Genomic DNA, 20,056 nt, shown 5'->3' with positions numbered 1-20,056 from the left:
ACTTCATCACCTTGTTTCAGAAAATAAAGATTTAAATATATTGCATAAGTATACATGTAGTTACTGACTCTATAATGTTGGGCCTTGAACATGCGTGTTAAATGGTGTGTCAAACAAGTTGATTTAAAGCAATTAGCTAGCTCAACTTGTTCTCCAACCTGATCTTGTAGATGAGAGGTGCTTTGTTGTCCTGACTCATCTGCTGCTGCAGCAACAGAAGGCAAGTCTTCATCCTTCTCCTCATTGCCACCGTTCTTTTTTCCGTCTTGTAGAAGCTTAATCAAATCTCTGCTATTTGGAGCCCAACAGCAAATAAGCTTGTGTACACATTTGGAAAAAAATAAAAGTATTTAGCCTATTCTCTAAGTGCGATGCAGATATGCTGTGTGCCGCCGCATGCACCAAACTTCAATAGCACCGACACCAAAGTCTGGCTCCAAGCAGACTTGCGTTGTAATTAGGCTTCTAATGTTGTATGACAATTGTGTTTTTCTTGTAGAAATAAACTCAGGCGCCACTAGGTAGCTATTCACTGTCTATTGTGAGCCAGTGCAATTTTTCCTCCATTTTAACAATGTAATGTTCAGGTTTTGCTGTCATTCATAGAAGTGCATTCATTAAGCATCGAGTTCTATGTAGTTGGTTGTGGTTTAATGCACTGCTATATATTGAGATGTGTTTGGAATACGTTTTGTTAACTAGTCAGTCTAACCTATGGGGCAGATGCTATCCTCTGACATCATCCACTTCTTGCTTGTCAAAGGATCAGCACCTTGGACAGCGATTATGACACATTTATTCATAAAATGTAAAACAAATTATCCATCTTAGGCAAAGACAGGAGGACGCATTGATAGTCTCGAACCTTTATTTATAGAACTACGTTTATATGAGTTAAGTTTTAGTTTTTCAGAATAGGATTGAAATCCGACTGCCACCACGTCGATCAGAACCCTTGTGGCCGATGAAATGAAAAAGCAAGAGCGGCTTTGCTCTTGGTCTGGTTTTTTTTCAGCTTCACCTGTGAGCCTTATACGTCTTCAAACCATGGATGACCTATTATAAAGTAGTTGACCTACTTTCCATGCATTTCACATCAGATGTAATTTTGAACAGTTTACAGATACATAATAAAACAATATTCATTCTCACAAATTCTGTATTACTTTATAAACTTAAAGGATTTTCTTTTTTTCTTCCTGAGCTTGAAGCAAAGTGACATCAGGAGGAACCTAAAGATACTCAACTAGTCCCATGTGTTTCATAACAGACTAGATTGTGCCTGAAATTTGCTATATATGGCATTGGGAGACACTGTGACAAACAGACTAGCCAGCTTCCTGAAATTGTTTAGATAGTTTTTCCAGTATGTCCTCAGCTTGTGCCGGTCTGGGAACACACACATCTGTAGACCAGCAGCATATGGCCCGTTGCAGCGATCCAAAAAAGGGATTTCTCTATGGAAAAAAAGAAAGAGACGAAACAGTCACTGAATAGTCGACCCAAGACGGCCTCTTCAATTTGTCTGACTTTGTCAGCAGTTTTCCAAGGGGGGAGAAAAACTGAAGGCGGTCCAACATTTGGATTTTTCTCAAATGAGATACACGACAAAACTTTAATATTGAGTAGCTGAACAGTCCTTGTTTTTTTTGCAGCGTAAACAAAGTGTCTACATGGATATATGCTGCAATTTCTTTCCCTGGTCACATTTCCTTCTGGGGAAGACGCTTGACCTGCTCCGTGGTGCTGCTTTCTTTATTACATCATTGTTTTCTGCAGCGTTCTTTTGAATCGTTGCTGTTACTGACTCATCAGAAAACAAACCGCGCGATCTGGGATAATTGAGTCACATTGGTCTGAAATTCGAAAAAAACAAACACATTTGCTTTAAATTTTACGTTTAATTATAAACCTATTATAATTTGTTCATTTAAAGCAAGCAGGTAAACGTGTTGTACATACATGTCAAGCATTTCCAACAAAACAAACCCAAGCTACGTGTTTTTCAAAACGTGAAAGGAAAGACTTTGATTTAAAGAAAAAGAAGGAAGCCTCATCAGACCTGGGAAATTATTAATCTTCTGATCCCACAACTACTTCTGGAGCCGCCAGCTTCTTGACGTCGTGGAGGATAATCCGTTTCTTGTTTGGTTCCACTGTCCAACAAGTGAGACAAAATGTTTCTAACTCTGAACCATGTTTAATGTTACTATCATGTCCTCATTTGCATATGTGGGTGTTAAGTGTTCTAACTATCCTTGTGTGTGAATGTGGACCAAAGCATTGCTGTAATATAATGACGAAATGGCCCCATGGATAATCTGAGTACTCATATTTGTCATTATCTTGCACGTGTACTACCCGTTTCTGATAAAAGCTGCCTTTAAGTGCCTCCGGACAGAATTGTCGATTCTCACTCGCAAACTCCAAACCAGTGTGTTTGGAAGCCGAGGACCGAACGCCATTTGTGCGCCGCACACAGCTGTCCTGTCCTAACTAGCTGACATACCTACTCGAGTACCTTTTTATTTAAACTCATGCCAGAAGAGTGCAAACATCTCTGAATGGATGAGGAATGAAAGTATTTGTCGGAACTCTTCGGCATTCCTTCGACAAAAGGGAGATTATCCTACGTGGAGAGACATTCGGTTGAAGCCCTCTGGCAAAAGGTTTTGTCAACATAGTTGTGCTTCTGTATCGCCTGTTCACTCGCTCTGTGTTTTACTTGCCCTCAGACCCACAGGCGGTGTGTTTAGCTTAAATTTATGTAGGTGAGGGCTAAAGGCCGTTTGCCTCTCAGACATGGCTGATCACTATCGACATCGACAGAGTAAAGGCAGGAAGCTTTCATGCCTTTTGAGTTCGTCTGCTCTCACTGGCCATCTGTTTTATGCACCCCCCACCCCCCCCACACCGCCGCCGCCTCCACCGCCGAGGAACACGCCTATTACATTTGTTTAAATAGAGAGAGCAGAAACTTTATTGGCATCCTTCTTGGAGTTCAACCTGCAGCGATAGACTTGATCATTTAATTGCAGGAGAATATCAGCGGATTTTGAAGTGCCAGAGTTGCGGAGCCATGCATTGAGCCACTCTCCTCCTCCAGCCCACAGCCTCCATCTTCGTCCGCTCGCACAGACCGACCCTCGCTCTTGCGTGCCGGGCTCAAACGTGCGCGCGCTCGTATCTCGCCATGAACTTTGTGTGACAGAGAAAGAAATGCAAACCGGTTACCTCCACTCTTGCTATGGCAACGGACGCGGCAAGAAAAGCGATCCTGTACCTGTGTATCTGTCTCCCTAATGGTCTGTGTGTTAGTGTAACAAGATCTGTAAAAACTCCCCTCAATGACATTTTAGATCCCCCTCTGTAACTGACCTGGGCTGGGGAGTCACAAGTAGGATTTAGGTGAGTACTCAGCCTTCTCTCAGGTTCCTGTTCCCCTTTTCCTAATGAATTCAGCCATTAGAAGACTTGAGGTGATGCCCCTTTTTCCATATGGCCAGAGTTTCTTTTTCTTTTTTGTTCTTTTGCGGGAGCTGTCTTAAGTTGTAAAATTACATTCAAATCAGACTTGCTCCACATTCTAAGTATTTGTAAAGTGTCCCTTATGCATCCATTTGATTTAATGCGTCAAAATAAAGTCTATAATGTGTTGAAATGGACCCTTTGGGAGGAAAAGTTCTTACTGAGAAATCTGTGGGGGTATTCTGCATTATAGTACCTTGCAGCTTCATTGTTGGACTGCACCATTCGGACCACTCCTAACTCTCCTGTTCCCTCTGCTGGGAAAGGCAGATATTACACGCCCTGAACAAAGTACAAAGCGCAGACTTCAGTAATTACTTTTTAATTTTAAGTACCATCTCTATGTGAAGCCCCGGAGATGTGTTATGGCTTCCTTCCAGTCTGCTGCTATCTCTGGGAAGGCCTGGTCTAAATAAGAGCTTCGCTGACATCGCTCTGTCTGAAATATCATTGTGAATGACTCACTCCCAAGTTTGGTGTCAATCATCGTCGCAAATGCCAAAACGCATTATCACCAAGTGTTTTCTAGAAGTTTTTTTCTCTCTCTCTGATTTGGTGGCATAAGCGAGGCAAAGCTTGTAGCGGCGTTCAGGGCTACTGAAGGAAATATAAAAACCTGCTTTCCCTCCGGGTGAGTGGTCTACGCTTTCAATTTACCTTTTAAATGACCTTGTAAACATCCATTTCTATATTTTTGGCTCCTCAAACTACTTTGTTTTCCCCTCGCCTTAGTGCTCAGTGTTGTGTGTTTGAGAAAGGGAGTGAATTAAGGGAGTGGAACTTGCAGCAGAGATGCGTGATGCGCCTGAACGTAAGCCAGCCACCTTTAAGAATATGGATCATCGGCCGGCAGTCTGCCTGCCTGTCTGCCTGTCTGCCTGTCTGTGACAAGTGCTGCACACTCCAGCAGCGGACTAGTTTATCTCCTGCTTGCTTGTGCCGAGCATCTCGATGAAAGCCAGCCTACTTTGCTGTTTGTTTTTCTGTTTTCATTTTTCCCTTTTTTTTTTGTATTGACTCAAACAGTCAAGTTCATTATGCGTGTGACTCATCCCACTAGCCCACACCCCCTCCCCATCTGCCGCTGTGCGCTGGAAAGGAGAGGGAACTGCCATTTATCACTTCTTCCCTCACATGCACGCAAACACCCCACCTTCAACGTCACCATCGATCGGCATGTTTCATGCTTTTATTTATGCGGGGAATAGCTGGAATTTCTTTTCGTGTCGTTTTGCATCTTTTCCCTTAACATTTGTTGACGTTTTAATGAATCACAGAGCAGGAATTATTAATAATAATAATTCAGTCAGGAGGAAATATGTCTGGACGGGAGATGTTTTCGACTTCAGGTTAACCCGTGAAGCGTACCTGACGAGCAAACATTTTCCATTCATTTCCTTGATGTGTTAGTAAATCGTGGTTAAATACGTCTAATTGTGGCATGACATGCAACATGAAGTTTACTTATGATTCTTTCTCGCGTCTTTTAGGTGTGACGTCAAAGATGCTTCTGTGTATATGGGATGGAATCTCAGTTTTTTTAAGTTGATCTTTAGCTGATGTGAGGAATTCATATTTGTTTGGTTTTCTGTAATATAAATGCCAAGTTGGATTTGATCAATCATGACTCGGAAGTTGACACCGGTGCGATCAAAATTCCCAGTTCTGCAGAGCCGTCCTCATTAATAAAGGGCTTATCATTGCTTTGTCCTCTTGTGTTTGTGTGTGTGTGTGTGTGTGTGTGTCGCAGGATGACTCAACTTCAGTGAACTTTTCTCAGAAGGCGGGCCCTTCTAGGGGAGCAGGTGGTTAGATTTCTAGACCTGTATAACTTTGTGGCTCCGCCCCACTCTTCTTCTAATTGGCTTGATATGATGATGCTGTTTCTCATTGTAGGGTCCATCATAACCTTAGTAAAGCTTTGTAAATTAGCTCTGGGCCTCTGTGGATTTATATCGGTTTCATTTGTTTTGAAATATAGATTCTGGAATCGTAAGCTTCGTTCTCCTGAAGGTTGACACTCTCACATTCCAGAAGCTTTTTGACAAAAGCAAAATGAAGAACAAAGCAACATCGAAAAAATAACGTGTAGAGGATGTCAACCTTTGTTGTTGTTGGGTATATGAAGAGTTTCTGCTGTTTAAAATGACTGAGAATGTATTTTATCATCCATCCAGGTATACATTTTGTAGCAGCGGCTTGATAACAATAGGTAATAAATAAGAATATGAAAAATGACTAGGAAAAACTGTAATCATGCAAGATTTACTCTTGAATTACGAGCATCCCTCCTCCATTTTTCAAGCTCACTGACACCCCTCTTAATCACTTTAACCAGCATTACATATTGAGGTAGTATGACTTAAACTTACTGACCCCCCCCCCCCCCCCCCCCACCAAAACAAAATGCTTGTTGTTGATATACAGTTATTAAAGTTTCCTGTTTCAGTCCTCTGTTGATTTTGGACCTCAGGGTTGATTGTTAAAACTTGTGTCACAGTGACAGCAACTCTTAAATAAAGAAATAACATTGTCACGGTAAGATGACGCTGATTAATGGCGCTTGTGGAGTCCTGGTGTGAGAGGAACCTGTTGCTTTCTTGTCTTCTCGCGTGTAGGTGGTCCTGGACATGACATTTGGAGGTGGCGGTCATACCAAAGCAATACTGAACGCCGTGCCTGGAATCACAGTCCTGGCCTTAGACAGAGATCCCACGGCAATCGCTCTGGCCGAGAAGTTAGCCGAGGAGCACTCGTAAGTGATTTATTGAAAATAGCTTCATAAAGCGCCTGTGTCGTCCAGACAAATTGTTGTATTATCATATTTGCCGTGCTACCAGCAGCCTTTGCTTTGTGGTTATTTCCTGAAAACATACTGTAGATGTGATTCAGCTTTTCAGTCCTCGTGTTTCTCGCTTTTTTTTCTTTCTTTGCTTCAAAATGCTGCTTGCCAAGATACAAGCCCAGAGTTTCACTGTCCAGTCAAATCCGCTCCTCCGTCTAAACTTAAAGCTTTCCTCCGCCCACGCGAAGCTGGTGGGCCCGGCATGTCATTTATCAGAGTAAGGGCCCACGCCTGCACTGTGAGGGAGATGCTGCCTCCCACGAAGGATCTATAGGATTTTGAGAAGGGGTGGAGGTTGAGGAGGAGGAGACAGGAGCCTGGTGAAGTTAAAAGAGAGGGGGAGGGGAAGGAAAAAAAGAAAATGAAAAGATGGAGAGAACACGAAGACGAGGACACAGTGCCAGAGTGAGAGAGAGTGTGTTTGTGTGAATGTGTGTGTGTGTGCGTGTGTGCGTGTGTGTGTATGTGTATTAGCGAGGCGTGGGAGGATGAAATTGAGATGTTTCTAAGACCATGGCGTGGGAAGGAATCCTTTTACGTAGATACTGGGGATCCCGCTCTCAAGGGAATCTGCCAGAGCGATGCGCCTGTGAGCCGGGGAATGACAATTAAGAGCGAGCGAATGAGAACACGATATTCTGTCATTGGCAATATACCCTTGCTGTAAACTCTTCCACGCCTACTTGTGATGCAAGTTCAGAGAAGCCGGAGAAATCTAGCAATTAACCAATATTATCGGAAGCCTGAGTAAAAGACCCCGGCAGCCTACGCAGAGCATCGACACCATGCTGCCAGGGGATTCGCTCTCTCTCTCTCTCTCTCTTCTGCACTCCCATGTCTTGAGGAAATTATAGCCTAATGCAAACTGTTGAGTGTTATTGAATGAATTATACATAACATATAGAATCTTTTTTACCCACTCGCATGCATGGAATAACACTGAGCTTATAAAAGCGGCAACGTGTTGCCTAAATGATATTCGCCTGCGTCTCCAGTGCGCTTCGTCTCCTGCGTGTCGAGCCTCGCCGTTCTCTGCTTCTCACAGCTTATTTTGTTGCTATGACTTCTCCATGCCCTCAAAGCTCTGCAGTCCTTGTGCCCACAATAAATCTGGAAAGAAACCAAGTATTATTACAGCGCCGCTGTAGTTCTCTGACAAACATTCACCGGAGAACGTTGAGAATAAATGCAAAATCAACACCTGGATCTCTTATCGCAGTGGTTCCCAACCTTTTTCCTGCAACGGACCGGTTTCTTGTCGGTCAATTTTTCTGCGACGGTAGGGGGGGACTTAAATATGAAACATATAATATCATAGACAGCAAATCGAGCCGGAGCTGCTGGCTTTAGGTCTGCCCTGTCACCTTCTGTCTGTCTACCTAATAATAAAGACACCAGCAGCCGCTTGCATTTTGCCCGGCTGCCATGTCGGAGCACATGTTTCGGTGATGTTAGGGTTACTCCATGGATACCAGATCAATGATCCTGTCTTAATGATGGGTCTTTGGACTTTCTTTTCAAATGAGGGTATACAGGGTTTCCTCCTTTTCGTATCAGTCCCTATTAACATGAACAATTCCTCCGCAAATGTGTCCCTGTAATTATTTTTACTGAAATATTTTTGTCTGATCTGAGATGTTCTCCTGTTCTTAAGGTAGATTGTGACCATTTTTGACAAAATGATGAGAAGCCGAGTCAGCTCAAATTGGAATATTTGAACAAAGTGCATTTTAAAGACTAGCCTATGTTTGTTGACTCTTTATAGCCTCCTTCTTTATTCTTGACTAGACGGTAGATATTTTCATCACTGTCCCCTTGCTGAAAGCAATCAATCAGCGTCTTGTGTTAGCCTTCAGTGACGCAGGTAAAAGAACCAAGCCGGTGAACACAAGGGAGTATTTCAGGTTTGATTTGTGAAGAGGCAGTATCACGTTGAATGGAAGTCAAATTGAGACTGTATGAAGCTTCCTGAAAATGTCCTTTTACTCCAGAGGGACCGTTTTTGAGGAAATACTCAAATACAGAGAAATCATATATTTGGCACATCACAAGCAACACGTCTCTCTCGAGCTCAGTTCATCGCCACCATGGACTTGGAGGGAGTGGATACAAGATGCTCTGAGAGGATCTCCTAAAATCATCTTGTGTTAAACTTGTTGTCAAAATGTCTTATGCCATGTTATCCAAAACTCTGTCATGGCCCACCCAGGCTGCATGTATATAACACGTGAGTATAAGAAGTCCATAGTAGAATCACAAACACTTTTATTGCATCGCTTTTACTTAGACACACTTTTTTTTGTATTTGATGCCTAAAATAAAAAAATATATGTTGAGGACAAAAAGAAAAAGCTGCGGTTCTTCCCCAGTATTCTTTTGAGAATTTTAGATTTTCTGATTTTTGTTTTAGAATAGCAGGTGCACCAGAGGTACCCATATTCCAATTTCATGGACAGCTATTCATTTGTTGAGACATGTCGTACAAAGCAGCAATTTTCCACTTCGTAGTAGCGCTGCGAAGAAAAGGCATCCAAGCCTTTGGAATTTGTCCTTGGTGCTGCCTGTGCCAATTTTCACAGCGTTCCATGAAGCGGAGAGAGGTCATATCAGATGGTAATAATAATAATAGTTGAAGGATGTTAAATGGATGAACAGTGTGGACGATGGTGGCCCAATGATGAGTCAGATGTCAGTAGTATATATCTTTTAGGTTTACATGACACGTCGTGAAGAGTATGCATACGACGCAAGTTGGACGGTTCATCATCAGCGTTTGCTTTAATCGTTGTCACTGCCGTGATGCATACTGTGTGATTCATTGTAGTTGTAGAAAACAGGGATTAGCTGTCCGAACGCTGCGGCAAGGACCGTGGTAAAGCAGCTACCAAGCCTCAACCGGTAAAACGGCAATGGATGAAACATCACCATGTTCCAGGTCAACATGTTTTCTAAGTCTTCTGTTCCATGCATGCAAGTGTATAGTCATAAAAAGCCTATTTTTATAGTAATCGTGTGAGTCATGGGGCATAGTGATCTCATGCCTCTGAACAGGGTATTTCAGGACAAATATACATACAACTCAAATAAACAAGCCACCTTCTCCGCATGGAGTTTCATGTGTTGAAGGCAGTGACTCAGTTTGCATGAATAATAGCTTTACCAGAAGTATGTTGGTAAACCAAATGGTCATATGCAAAATGCATGAATGCTGCTGTACAATCTCAATACTTGTTCATAACAAAGTGACAAAGAAGTTTGCCACCATTCCAGTTAAGATGTGATGCGAGGGTCACACTGCAGGACGGTGTCGACGCCCTAACATTTCACCTCCTGTTAGTTTTTGGCGATAGTCACAATCCCAAATGGTTACACGATCACTGTGTGTGAAAAAGACGGGTACTGATGTTTTGCTGACACAGAAAAGATATCAAGCAGGATAAATATTTGGCCTCCATTGGGATGAGTCAAGAAGTAGAGTTGGAAGGTCATCAGAGCAACAGCCAGAAGATTTGTGCATTTCAATTGAGCACACAAGCACCTTGAACCACTGGTTTCTTGTAGACATTCATTTCAAAGAATTTGTTTTATAAATCCCGCTCCGATAAGTGAACCATTTCCATGGTATTCCTAAAAGGATGAAGAATCTGAAGATCCGGTAGTCTAATCTAATAAGATTTGACATTCACGTCTCCGGTGTGGCTTACAGCCGTGCTGCATCAACACATTGTTTGAAATGCATGTTGTCATCGTATTATGCACCTTACCATTTTCAGTTGTTCACCTAAATTGGCCTGTTTTACAGAAATTATCAATCAACTCAGTTTCTCTAGCTGTGGTGTAGCTTCATCACAGCCTTGACTTACCGTACCTTTATAGCTCCTTAGTGGTAATGAATAATAGCCAATTTGTAGTATCAATTAAATAACTCCCATCCTCTTCCCTAATTGTGTTATTTTATGAAGCATAATACTTTAAGACTTTAATGTTACCAGAGCCATCACACAGTAACTCAGCTCTTTATGATCAATGAATATATAAATGGCATGTATTTTGAGCGCTTGCCACATTTCTAATTGCAATTTCTATGTCCTTTTTACTCCATCCTTTATTCAGCGGTCGTGTGAAACCCCTGCTTGGCCGATTCAGTGAGCTTGAATCCCTGCTTTCTAACATGGACATTAAGCCCGGGAGCATTGATGCTGTCCTGTTGGATGCCGGCTGCTCCTCCATGCAGATGGATGAGGCAGAAAGAGGCTTCTGCATCAGCAAAGATGGGCCCTTGGATATGAGAATGGATAGAGAGAGGTAATAGATTTACAACATAAACTATTGACCATTAAAAAAAAAGCACTACAGTTCATTTCCCTAATAAGGTCTCGTGGGAGATGCTGGATAATCAGAGCTACTGGTGCCTTGAAATGTACTAATTAGTCAGTGGAGCATTAATATAAAAAAAATGCATCCATTAAAAAAGGGACATCACCAAAATTGTCTTCTAATTACTGCCCAACAATGGCCTCATAGCAGAATTAATAAAGTAGGAAACGTAAAAGAAATGGCATAAAATAAAACAAAAATCGCCATACATTTAACCACCAAAGCGACCTAAATGTATATATACCCATAATACAACCTACTTTAATGGCCATGAGAGTCTTTTTAGGGGAATTCTCACCAATGTTCCCATGAACTTAAAACTGAAATTCTGATATGCCGATGATGTAATCTTCTTCCCAAATAACTTTAAATTGCAGAATAAGCTCTAGTAATTCAGAGGCAACGATACTAAGGCAGTTGATGTTTTATTTTATTAACCTAAATATCTTCATGTAAATCTGTGGAATCGGTGTGAAATTTACCTAATGTAAGAATCATTTATATAATTTACGTCAAACTTGTCAAGTGATTTGCGATGGGCAAACATGTTCGATATTAATATGAACCATTTTCCAAAAATGTTGGGACACAAGTAAACACAGTATAGTATTACTGTATTCTCAAATTATTGTAGCACCATATGTTTTTGAAAATCTCTCAAAGACAGCTTTTGGATTTTGGCAGAAGAAACAAAAACTAAAAGCAATCACTAGCTGAGAACAACATAAATAAATACAGCTTAATCAATTCAGAGTGATGAGTCTTGAAACGTCACTTTACATTTGTTCAGAAAACTGTCGAAGTAAAGTGCTCCAGGAAGGTAACATCAAACTGTTGGCCAGGATTTTGAAAGTGATTTTTCCTCTTCCTGCCTTTTTTTGGTACAATATGAAAATTATATATATTTTTTTTTATGGACACATTCCACTGTGCATTTTTTAAAGACCCCAGCTGCTCTCTCAGCCAACTAATAAATAGTTATTCACACCAATAAAATGACCAACTAGCAGCACCCAGGGTAAAGAAATGGAAATAAATAATAATAAACATAGAATGGAGTTAATAATTCACAGGGTTAGGAACATGTCTGAATTCTCATTTTAATCATGGCTGAATTACAACTCAATATTGCAGGAGGTTGATGAGCAATTCAACCTAAGTATGGCAACATTATCGAAAAGCCCTTTGAAGACATATTAACCGGAGTCATTCTGAGTCACTGATCAGTCACTGTCCAACTAATGTCACACAAAGTGCTGAAAAAGTTACTGGCGACCATTATAGAAAGGTGTCAGAACACACAGTGCATCACAGTTTGCTGCTTTAGAGGCTGCCTAGCTGCAGACTGATCACATTGCCAGTGCTTTCCCCGATGCGCCATAACAAGAGGCTACAATGTGCGAGTGACCATCAGAGCTGGCCCATGGAGCAGTGAAAGAAGGTGGCCCGGTCGGATGAATCATATTTTATTTTTAATCATGTAGAAGACGGCCTTTAGCGTGTGGGCCGTCTACCTCGGAACAGACCGTACAAGGACTATGGGAAGAATGCAAGACAGAGTAACGTTCTGGGCAGTTGGGAAACCTTCATTCACGTTGATGTACCACCTCCACATTGTTACAGCCCAAGGCACGGCGACGGTAGACTCTGATGGCAGCACCCTCTTTCAGTAGGGTAATGCGGAATGAATGGGGCAAGACGACCTCCAAATTTCCCAGATCTCATGCCGAATAAACTTCCCCACCTTGCACTTACGAAACTTCAAGTACTGTATGTACTGCTAGCATCTCGGTGGGACAATTTTCTATTAATCAGGCAATGTTAACAGTGTGGCTGATCATATATGCATGTGTAAGTTTAAGATTCATACATACGCTTATGTGTGTATTTAATGCATTTTGAATGGTTTCTGACATTTATACGCAACCGGTCTCTTTTCAGTGTCAGCATAATGGGCAGACCGACCTCATAACCCCATTATAAGCTATTGCACAAGCTGCCTTTCTGTTTTCATTGCCTCGATCATTCTTTTCATAACTGTCTCCCATAAAGGCTTTCAGCTTCATCTCAGATTTGTCTTGATTCTCCCTTGTCAGCGGGACCATGACGTCAAGCACCTTAATTGTACTTGTCTATGTGCGTAGGTACCCCGATATGCCCTCCGCTGCTGATGTCGTCAATACCTTGGATCAACAGGCCCTTGCATCCATCCTCACTGCATACGGGGAAGAAAGTAATGCCAGGAAAATAGCTTCCGCCATTGTAGAGGCACGCCGTGTCAGCCCCATCACTCGGACACAACACCTGGCCAGCGTGGTTTCAGGTACTTCAACACTATCCAGATTAATTTACCGCATCCTGAAGGCTGGAAGGGAAAATAAAACACAACTGGAGTTATTAAGGCCATCTCCCAGTGGAACACATTTGTGCCTGAAAATCACATTGACTGCGACCTCGGCCACGGTCCTCTCTCCCGCCTCTGTTATGGGTACCTTCCTTTAAAGTTGAGACAAATGCAATCCTAGAGGTAAACAGGTAAACCGTCCATAGAGCGAGCCGTTTCAGTTTCCCTCCACCTTGTTCTACCTTCAACCCTGTTTGCCCATTTCTCTGCTCACAAATATTCACACAACCCCACAAACTCAGACACCCACACAGGTCCACACACATGACACAGTTGTGCACAAAGCCAGGATTAGCACAGTTTATCTTCACTGATTGTTTTTTAGGCACATACCCCCCCAGACATGTGCTCCTAAAGGAGTGAGAGGTTGTTTCAGTAGTTATTGCACTGAGCAGTGTGTGCGTCAGTGTCACCCTGGGAGGGCAGGTGTGAGTAAGATCATCTGGTGAATCTTTTTTAAAACGGTCGGAACCTTTGTTTGGTTGTCATTGGGGGGATAGATGTCTTTAGTTCTTGATATTACATGATTCTGGAGGCCATGATTTATGTCCAGTGTCAGATGAGGTACAGTGATGTTCATGTTTATTGTCAGAGGAATAAATAAAAGTTTGATTATATTTATAAACCCAATTCCAATGAAGTATTTTTGTGTGCTTGGGTTTATCTCGATTGTCATTTTTGCCATGTATTTATGTACTTTTCACTATTTTTTATCGGGAGGCAACTTAAAAGGTTTTTTTAAAAGGTAGAAACTGTAATGAGCAAAATATTCAACAAATATTAATAATCATAGTAAAAGTTCCCCCCAGCCATGTCACAGTGTGTATTTGCAGCTTGTTTCAGAATGCAGCCTTTACGTTGCTTTTTCTTTATCAATAGTGCATAAACATGTTCATTCAAGAAACTACAGGATGGTGTTTGCATTTTATGTACCATTGGAGTCTAGAAAGCTGCTAAAAATGGAAATTATCCAAAATATTCAGCATAAACATTTGTTAAATGTCCACGGTAACCATGGAGACATGATGATATACAGACTCAAAGGTGACAGAAAAGTCCCAGTGTCATAACTTATCAGGCCAACACATCACTTAGCTCCTTCCAACAGTGTTTTTCTTGTTCCCACATTCATTTCAGAGAATGATGCATATGCAGACAGCCTAAGGCTGTAGCTTTTGTCAACGCCTGCGTGCGTTCATGTTGGTGCATTTTTCTTTTTTGTGTGAGTAACCAATGGACAAACTGAGATCCATTGATTTAGATTTGACTACAAGCTGTTTCACATTTATTTCCACCCGGAGCAACAACTGTAAACGTGAAACATGTGTGGCCTATTCCTCAGATTAATTCAACATTAGCACATGTGCTATCGCTGCATTTACAAAAGCACAACCTGTTGCAGATTTTTCCCAAAATGGCAAGGGACCAATGCTGTTTTCAAAGATGTCTCAATGGTTTATGCAGATTCCTGTTTGATGACTAGAAATGACGTAACCTGGATTAAGCTTCACAATACACCAATGATGGGCTAATGTCACCTGATCGCTTCTGAAGCATTTGCAACATGTCAAACAGCAAATAGAGGAACAATTGTGTTCGCTCTGCTGCACCCCCTAAAACAAATCAAAGAAACCTGCTCTACCACAATATAAAGTGCTTTGCCAAAGAGGTATCGCAAGCGAGCCATCATTAGACAGCTGTTGTGACAGCTTAGTTTGCTAATTTGTGAACAGGCGGCTAAGTATCCTGATGAGCTATTGTGCCTGGATACGCTAGTTTGGATACGAGCTGCAAAAGCTGCTCCTACAAATAGTTAATACATCACCAACTTTCCAGCGCCACCGTTGATGAGTCGTACACCGTGCAACTTTCTCGGGCGACAAAGCACTTAAGGCTGATTCATTCTCAACAGCCGAGTGATTCCCAAGCAAATAAATCATCTCATCTGTTGTGCTACCTCAAACAAAGCGATAGTCATGTTCCTGTATGCACTCCTGTTTAAACAGAAAAAACAACGCCTCAAACGGTGTTGTTGTTCAGATAGCCGGTTTTGTCCTTTCACGATTCAGTCTTCAACCATTAAATAGCAACAGGAGAGGATGAGACGTACCAGAAAGATGAAGTCCACCGAGAGCTTTGTGATACTAATTCTGAATATTCTGTCTTATACAATCACAGCAATGTGGTTCCTTCTTTACTCATAAACTGTTCCTTTCTTCCTGAATGTATCTGTAGGACCTTTGAAAGATGAATTAGAGAAAGAGCGTATGGCTTGGGGAGGCTAGACTAGGGCCCGTCCATGCTGTGCAGGCATTGTATCGATTGCAGTGTGAGTCACACCTTGGGAAGTTAAGTGCAGGAGTAGAGAAATGCCACATCACTCACATCTCCATTTATCGCACTTTGCTTTTAGGTCTGTATATGTGTCTAATTGTTCTTTTGTTGTTCTTATTGTGGTCAGCGTGAAGGTTTGGGAGGGAGGGCTTGACGCTACGACTTGGGGGGAAAAAAGAACTCCTCCTCATCCTCTTTGTATTAGCCCTCAGGCAGTGGTAACTTCTCCCCGAGGGCAGCAGAGAGAATAGTATGTTGTCAGGTTGACTGGGCCCTATGACAGTCTCCTTGGCCTTTAATCTGCATTGCTTATTGTAAATACCCTGCCGGATGGGAAGGGTGGTTCTGAATGTTCACTGGATCTCTTTGATCCTGAGTGGTTTCTCTACTGATTCCTGCCCAAATCCACAAACTTGTCCATGCTTAAACTGACATCCACCATGAGGTTGTTATCTTGGAATCAGTGCTTAAGTTTGGATACCTCCGTTGGTTAGTCTTTCCCTCATTATTGGGGATCAGGCCCACCACAACCCTGTCATCAGCAGACTTTACAAATGTATTTGAATCTGAATATATTTGAACATAGCAGGTGGCTTAGCATACTGCCTTGTGGTGCGCCGGTATTGAGGATTACGGAATCTGAAATATGTTGTCCCACCTATAGTCGGATGGGCAGGAACTGTAATTGACAAACTATTCTGTATACAATATTGCAATGCAATGTTATGTAAATTGATACCGGTATGGAGGATGTGATGAAGCTTTTTATCACCCTTTTAAAACATATCACCAAAGAGGTTGGTTGCTTGGTTAGATAAATGCATGAATGCAGTATTTCCTGAAGAGTTGTTAACTTAAAATTCTACCATAGTGTTATTACAGAAGATGAACTTCAGAATTTTAATCAGCTGTAATTGTTTCGGCATATGGATCAGACTCATGTCTGGAGGAGGAAGAATGAAGCATTCACAGAGTAGAACACCCTCCGTGGAGAAATGCATGATGGAGAGGGTGTGATGGAATCCATCAAGTATCATGAAATCCTTGAAGTTTAGCATCAGGACAGAGATCCCAAAATTACCTCGAAGCCCACCAAGGCTTAATTTCAGAGGATGTCTGGGAATTTCTCGAGATCAGTTTGCCAGCACTACTCACAGTATTATTGTGCATTAGACTAATAATCCAATCATTCGCTCTGTTTCCGTGTTTCCAGGATCGTTTCCTGCTTCTGTCATCTATGCGCGGAAAGATCGTCTCCACCGATCTGCGCATGTTGCCACGAAGACTTTCCAAGCGCTGCGTATTTTTGTGAACGATGAGCTGAATGAACTCCACGCTGGCCTGCGTGCTGCCCGGGCCGCACTCAGACCTGGAGGGCGTCTTGGCGTGATCACCTTCCATTCCCTGGAAGACAGGCTGGTCAAGCGTTTCTTCAAAGGGGAAGACATGTCTAATCTAGATCAGTATCACTTCAGCACAAGGAAGCAAGGAAGCTGTAAGAAAAAGCAAGACGATAGAAGCGTTCATTGGATCCCGCTGCAAAGAAAAGTCATCACCCCACAGAGAGACGACGTGATAGATAACCCACGAGGACGCTCCGCAAAACTCAGGGCAGTGCTAAAATGTTGATTTTGAGAGGACAGAAATGTTCTCAAATAGTTTTTTTTTATTATTATTATTTTACATTTGACATAAAAATAAAATGTATATTTTTGTTCACCAGGGTCGAATACCTCTGTCTGTTTGCTAGCATTTTACTGTCCTGATGACTGTAAAATGTAAACGTAAGCTGGCGTCAAATAAACATTTCGTACGTTTTTTGGGAATCTAAATGTAGTCGTCCTTTAGAAGTAACATCTTATTGCCATTAATTATCATCACAGTCTGCTTTTTCAGCTGTTGATACTATTTTAAGAATTATTTGTCTTTTCTGGGGCAAATTAAGTCTTTTGATTCCATTTTCTTCGAGGATTTGCTGCCTTTCCTAAAATCAGAAGTCGGTATAAACCAAAGATGTCATAAAGACGAAAATAACTACCTTTACCTACCCCTCATTGGATAAATCTGTTCTCTTGTTCCAACATCTTAATTGTAGTTTAGAAATATGATTCCAAAAGCTACAAACCAGGTAAAGATATGAACCCATAGTCTCGTCGTGATCCCCCCCCGCCAAACCAATTTCATTTCAACGTCTGAGCTGATGGTCTGTGCGTTTCATTTCAAACCGCTCTGCAAAATGCTTTACAGGAAAATGACTGACGTCTTTCTTATATGGTGGTACAATAGCAAAGAAAGAAAGATAGAGAGAGAGAGAGAAAGGGCAACCGTCCATTCAAGTTGTAGGAGGAGAAACGGCAGGAGCTGCCTGTAATCAACACCAATGAGGCGATATATTGGATGGTTGCTGCAGAATAGCATCACCGCCCTCCATGTAGGTGTAGAGTATATAACTAAATCTTACCGCCCTCCACTTACTGCCATTATCCCACCGGAGGGAAAATTGCCTGTCTGGATGCAACCCAGTAATATTCCAGCAGTAATACATTTGTTTGTTACGCTCTCTAGAATGACAGTGAAACCGAGGTCACACTCCAAACAGTCACCCCTTGGTTAAAGTTATTGCGTTTGTGCAACTGCAAATTACTCCACAACACAGAACACCTTCCACCTAATCTTTAGTGGTCTTGTACTACTTCATATGAGTTTCTAGACCCAAAAATGTGATGATGATGATGAATATATTTATTAGATAGAATGTTAGGGTACAAGTACAGTCACACAGTAGCATGTATTACAGTACAAATACAGTCAAACATCCTGTCTAAGAGGAGCATTTCAAAAAAGCCCTTGCGGTCTTGTTTCCGTTGAAAGTCCTTAGTACAGTTTCAGTTGGCTGATATACTTTGCCTTGTAAAATGCAAATATATTTTAATCATATGTCATTTTAAGGGTGAAGACTCTGAAAACAAATGCATATTTGACAGTTATGATCAGGTCTAATGTTGGTTGCAAAGTAAACCAAAAGAGAATATCAATGAAATTAAATATATAACTTTTAATGGTAATTCAAAGACATTTGTGTCCTCAAATCAGAGGTTGGTTAGCCTTTTAAAAGTGATGTGGGGGCAATTACTTTGAAGATTTTCTCATTTTAATTTGTGTATGAAAATTTCTCCTGTTTCTCCTGTAATTATGATTCTGACCGCTCACTTCTGCTGGGATTAAAGTAAATACATCCTGTTGCGCAACATCCGTGTCGGATCCCACGGGAATCCTAATCCTGCCGCGGCTCTCCAAAAACCGGTCCACGGAAAAGGAGTGAGACTCGTTCTATGATAATAACACCTTTATCATTTAGATGAAGGGAAGGTGATGCAGTCGGCTTCTGACTTGGATTATGAACATTTATAGAGCTCATCGAAATACTTTACTAATGTCTCAATTAAGGCTAAGATATCCCCGACATAATTAAAATCTACTGATAACATTTGTTAGCTCGTTGCTTTAATGCTGCTGGTCTATTGACTTTTCATATTAAAATATGATTTAGTTGCCTTATCACATTTTAGGTAGCAGTATAACGGCAGTAAATACGCACATGTATTTTTACAGCAGCATAAACAGAATCAACTGAAATTATTAAATTATTATTTCATTTACGATGTTTAAAGGCAATGGCCAGTCACCCATCAATTAAAGTGGTGATCAACCTGTGCAGGGGCGACAGGTGGGAATTAGCGTTTCTACTACAACCTGGTACCAACGCTTCTTTCCTTTGTGGTCACTGTCAAATTGTACGCTTAATTAATAAAAACCAGATGTGCTTCTCGCTGTTTATTATTAATACACACGTAACTTGATTTTAAAGTCTGTGACCCTTTATATGCACATGACTCTTCTCTTCAAAGTATTAAAACACGTGACATTTAGTAAACTCAAATGTGTACAAATCTTTGGATAACTTGTTGTGGTTCATACTAAAAGTACTATGTAAAATGATAGACGACAGAGCTTCATCTTTTTTTTCCAACAACTGCCGGACAAACACAAATTTATGTTGAAAACAATGCTGGAACTTTCCAGTCACTATGTTTGACAGGAGCGATTATTTTGTGCCTTTCTTGTGCTTTGCTGTTTTATTTAAAAGGTGCAAAGCCGGAATGGCAACTGTTAAGTTTCTGACTCATTTTCAGTCGCAGTGAATGTAGCAGCACTGCCGAATTAAAGACTGCTTAGAGTCGAGTGGGATGTCAAGGGCGACGAGGCATAACGTGGCTTGATGATGCGTCATTTGTGCGACACTCGGCTAGGAAGTGTAAAAAAAAATAGCTAGCAGCATTTAGTAGCAAATCCAAAGAAGAACAGCATCGAAAATCAATCTGAATAAATGTGACACAATGTCCGGTAGCTTTTTACCCGCCAAGCAGAGGATAAGATCAGTTTAACAGTGTCTCGTTATTCCACATGGAAATCACACGTTGTGTGATCGCTGTGTGAAAAGAGTTGGCGCCAACTTAATGGTTACCTGCATGGCTTCATGAACATCTAAGAGGTGGAAGCATAACAGA

At 41.5% G+C, this 20,056-nt stretch overlaps 1 protein-coding gene across 1 annotated transcript in view; it reads left to right on the top strand.

Moving 5' to 3' along the window:
* Window positions 1-17,296, top strand: part of mettl15 (methyltransferase 15, mitochondrial 12S rRNA N4-cytidine) — a 30,519-nt gene extending 13,223 nt beyond the window's left edge. The window contains exons 2-5 of the mRNA XM_068740621.1: window positions 6,147-6,283; window positions 10,487-10,678; window positions 12,895-13,073; window positions 16,702-17,296. Of these exons, the coding sequence (XP_068596722.1) occupies window positions 6,147-6,283; window positions 10,487-10,678; window positions 12,895-13,073; window positions 16,702-17,117 (924 nt within the window). The 3' untranslated portion in view covers window positions 17,118-17,296. The remainder of the gene's footprint in view (window positions 1-6,146; window positions 6,284-10,486; window positions 10,679-12,894; window positions 13,074-16,701) is intronic.
* The last annotated feature ends 2,760 nt before the right edge of the window (window positions 17,297-20,056 follow it).

This window comes from Brachionichthys hirsutus, chromosome 1, assembly GCF_040956055.1.
Source record: "Brachionichthys hirsutus isolate HB-005 chromosome 1, CSIRO-AGI_Bhir_v1, whole genome shotgun sequence".
NCBI lineage: Eukaryota > Metazoa > Chordata > Actinopteri > Lophiiformes > Brachionichthyidae > Brachionichthys > Brachionichthys hirsutus.
This window is presented reverse-complemented; position numbering and strand designations above follow the sequence as displayed.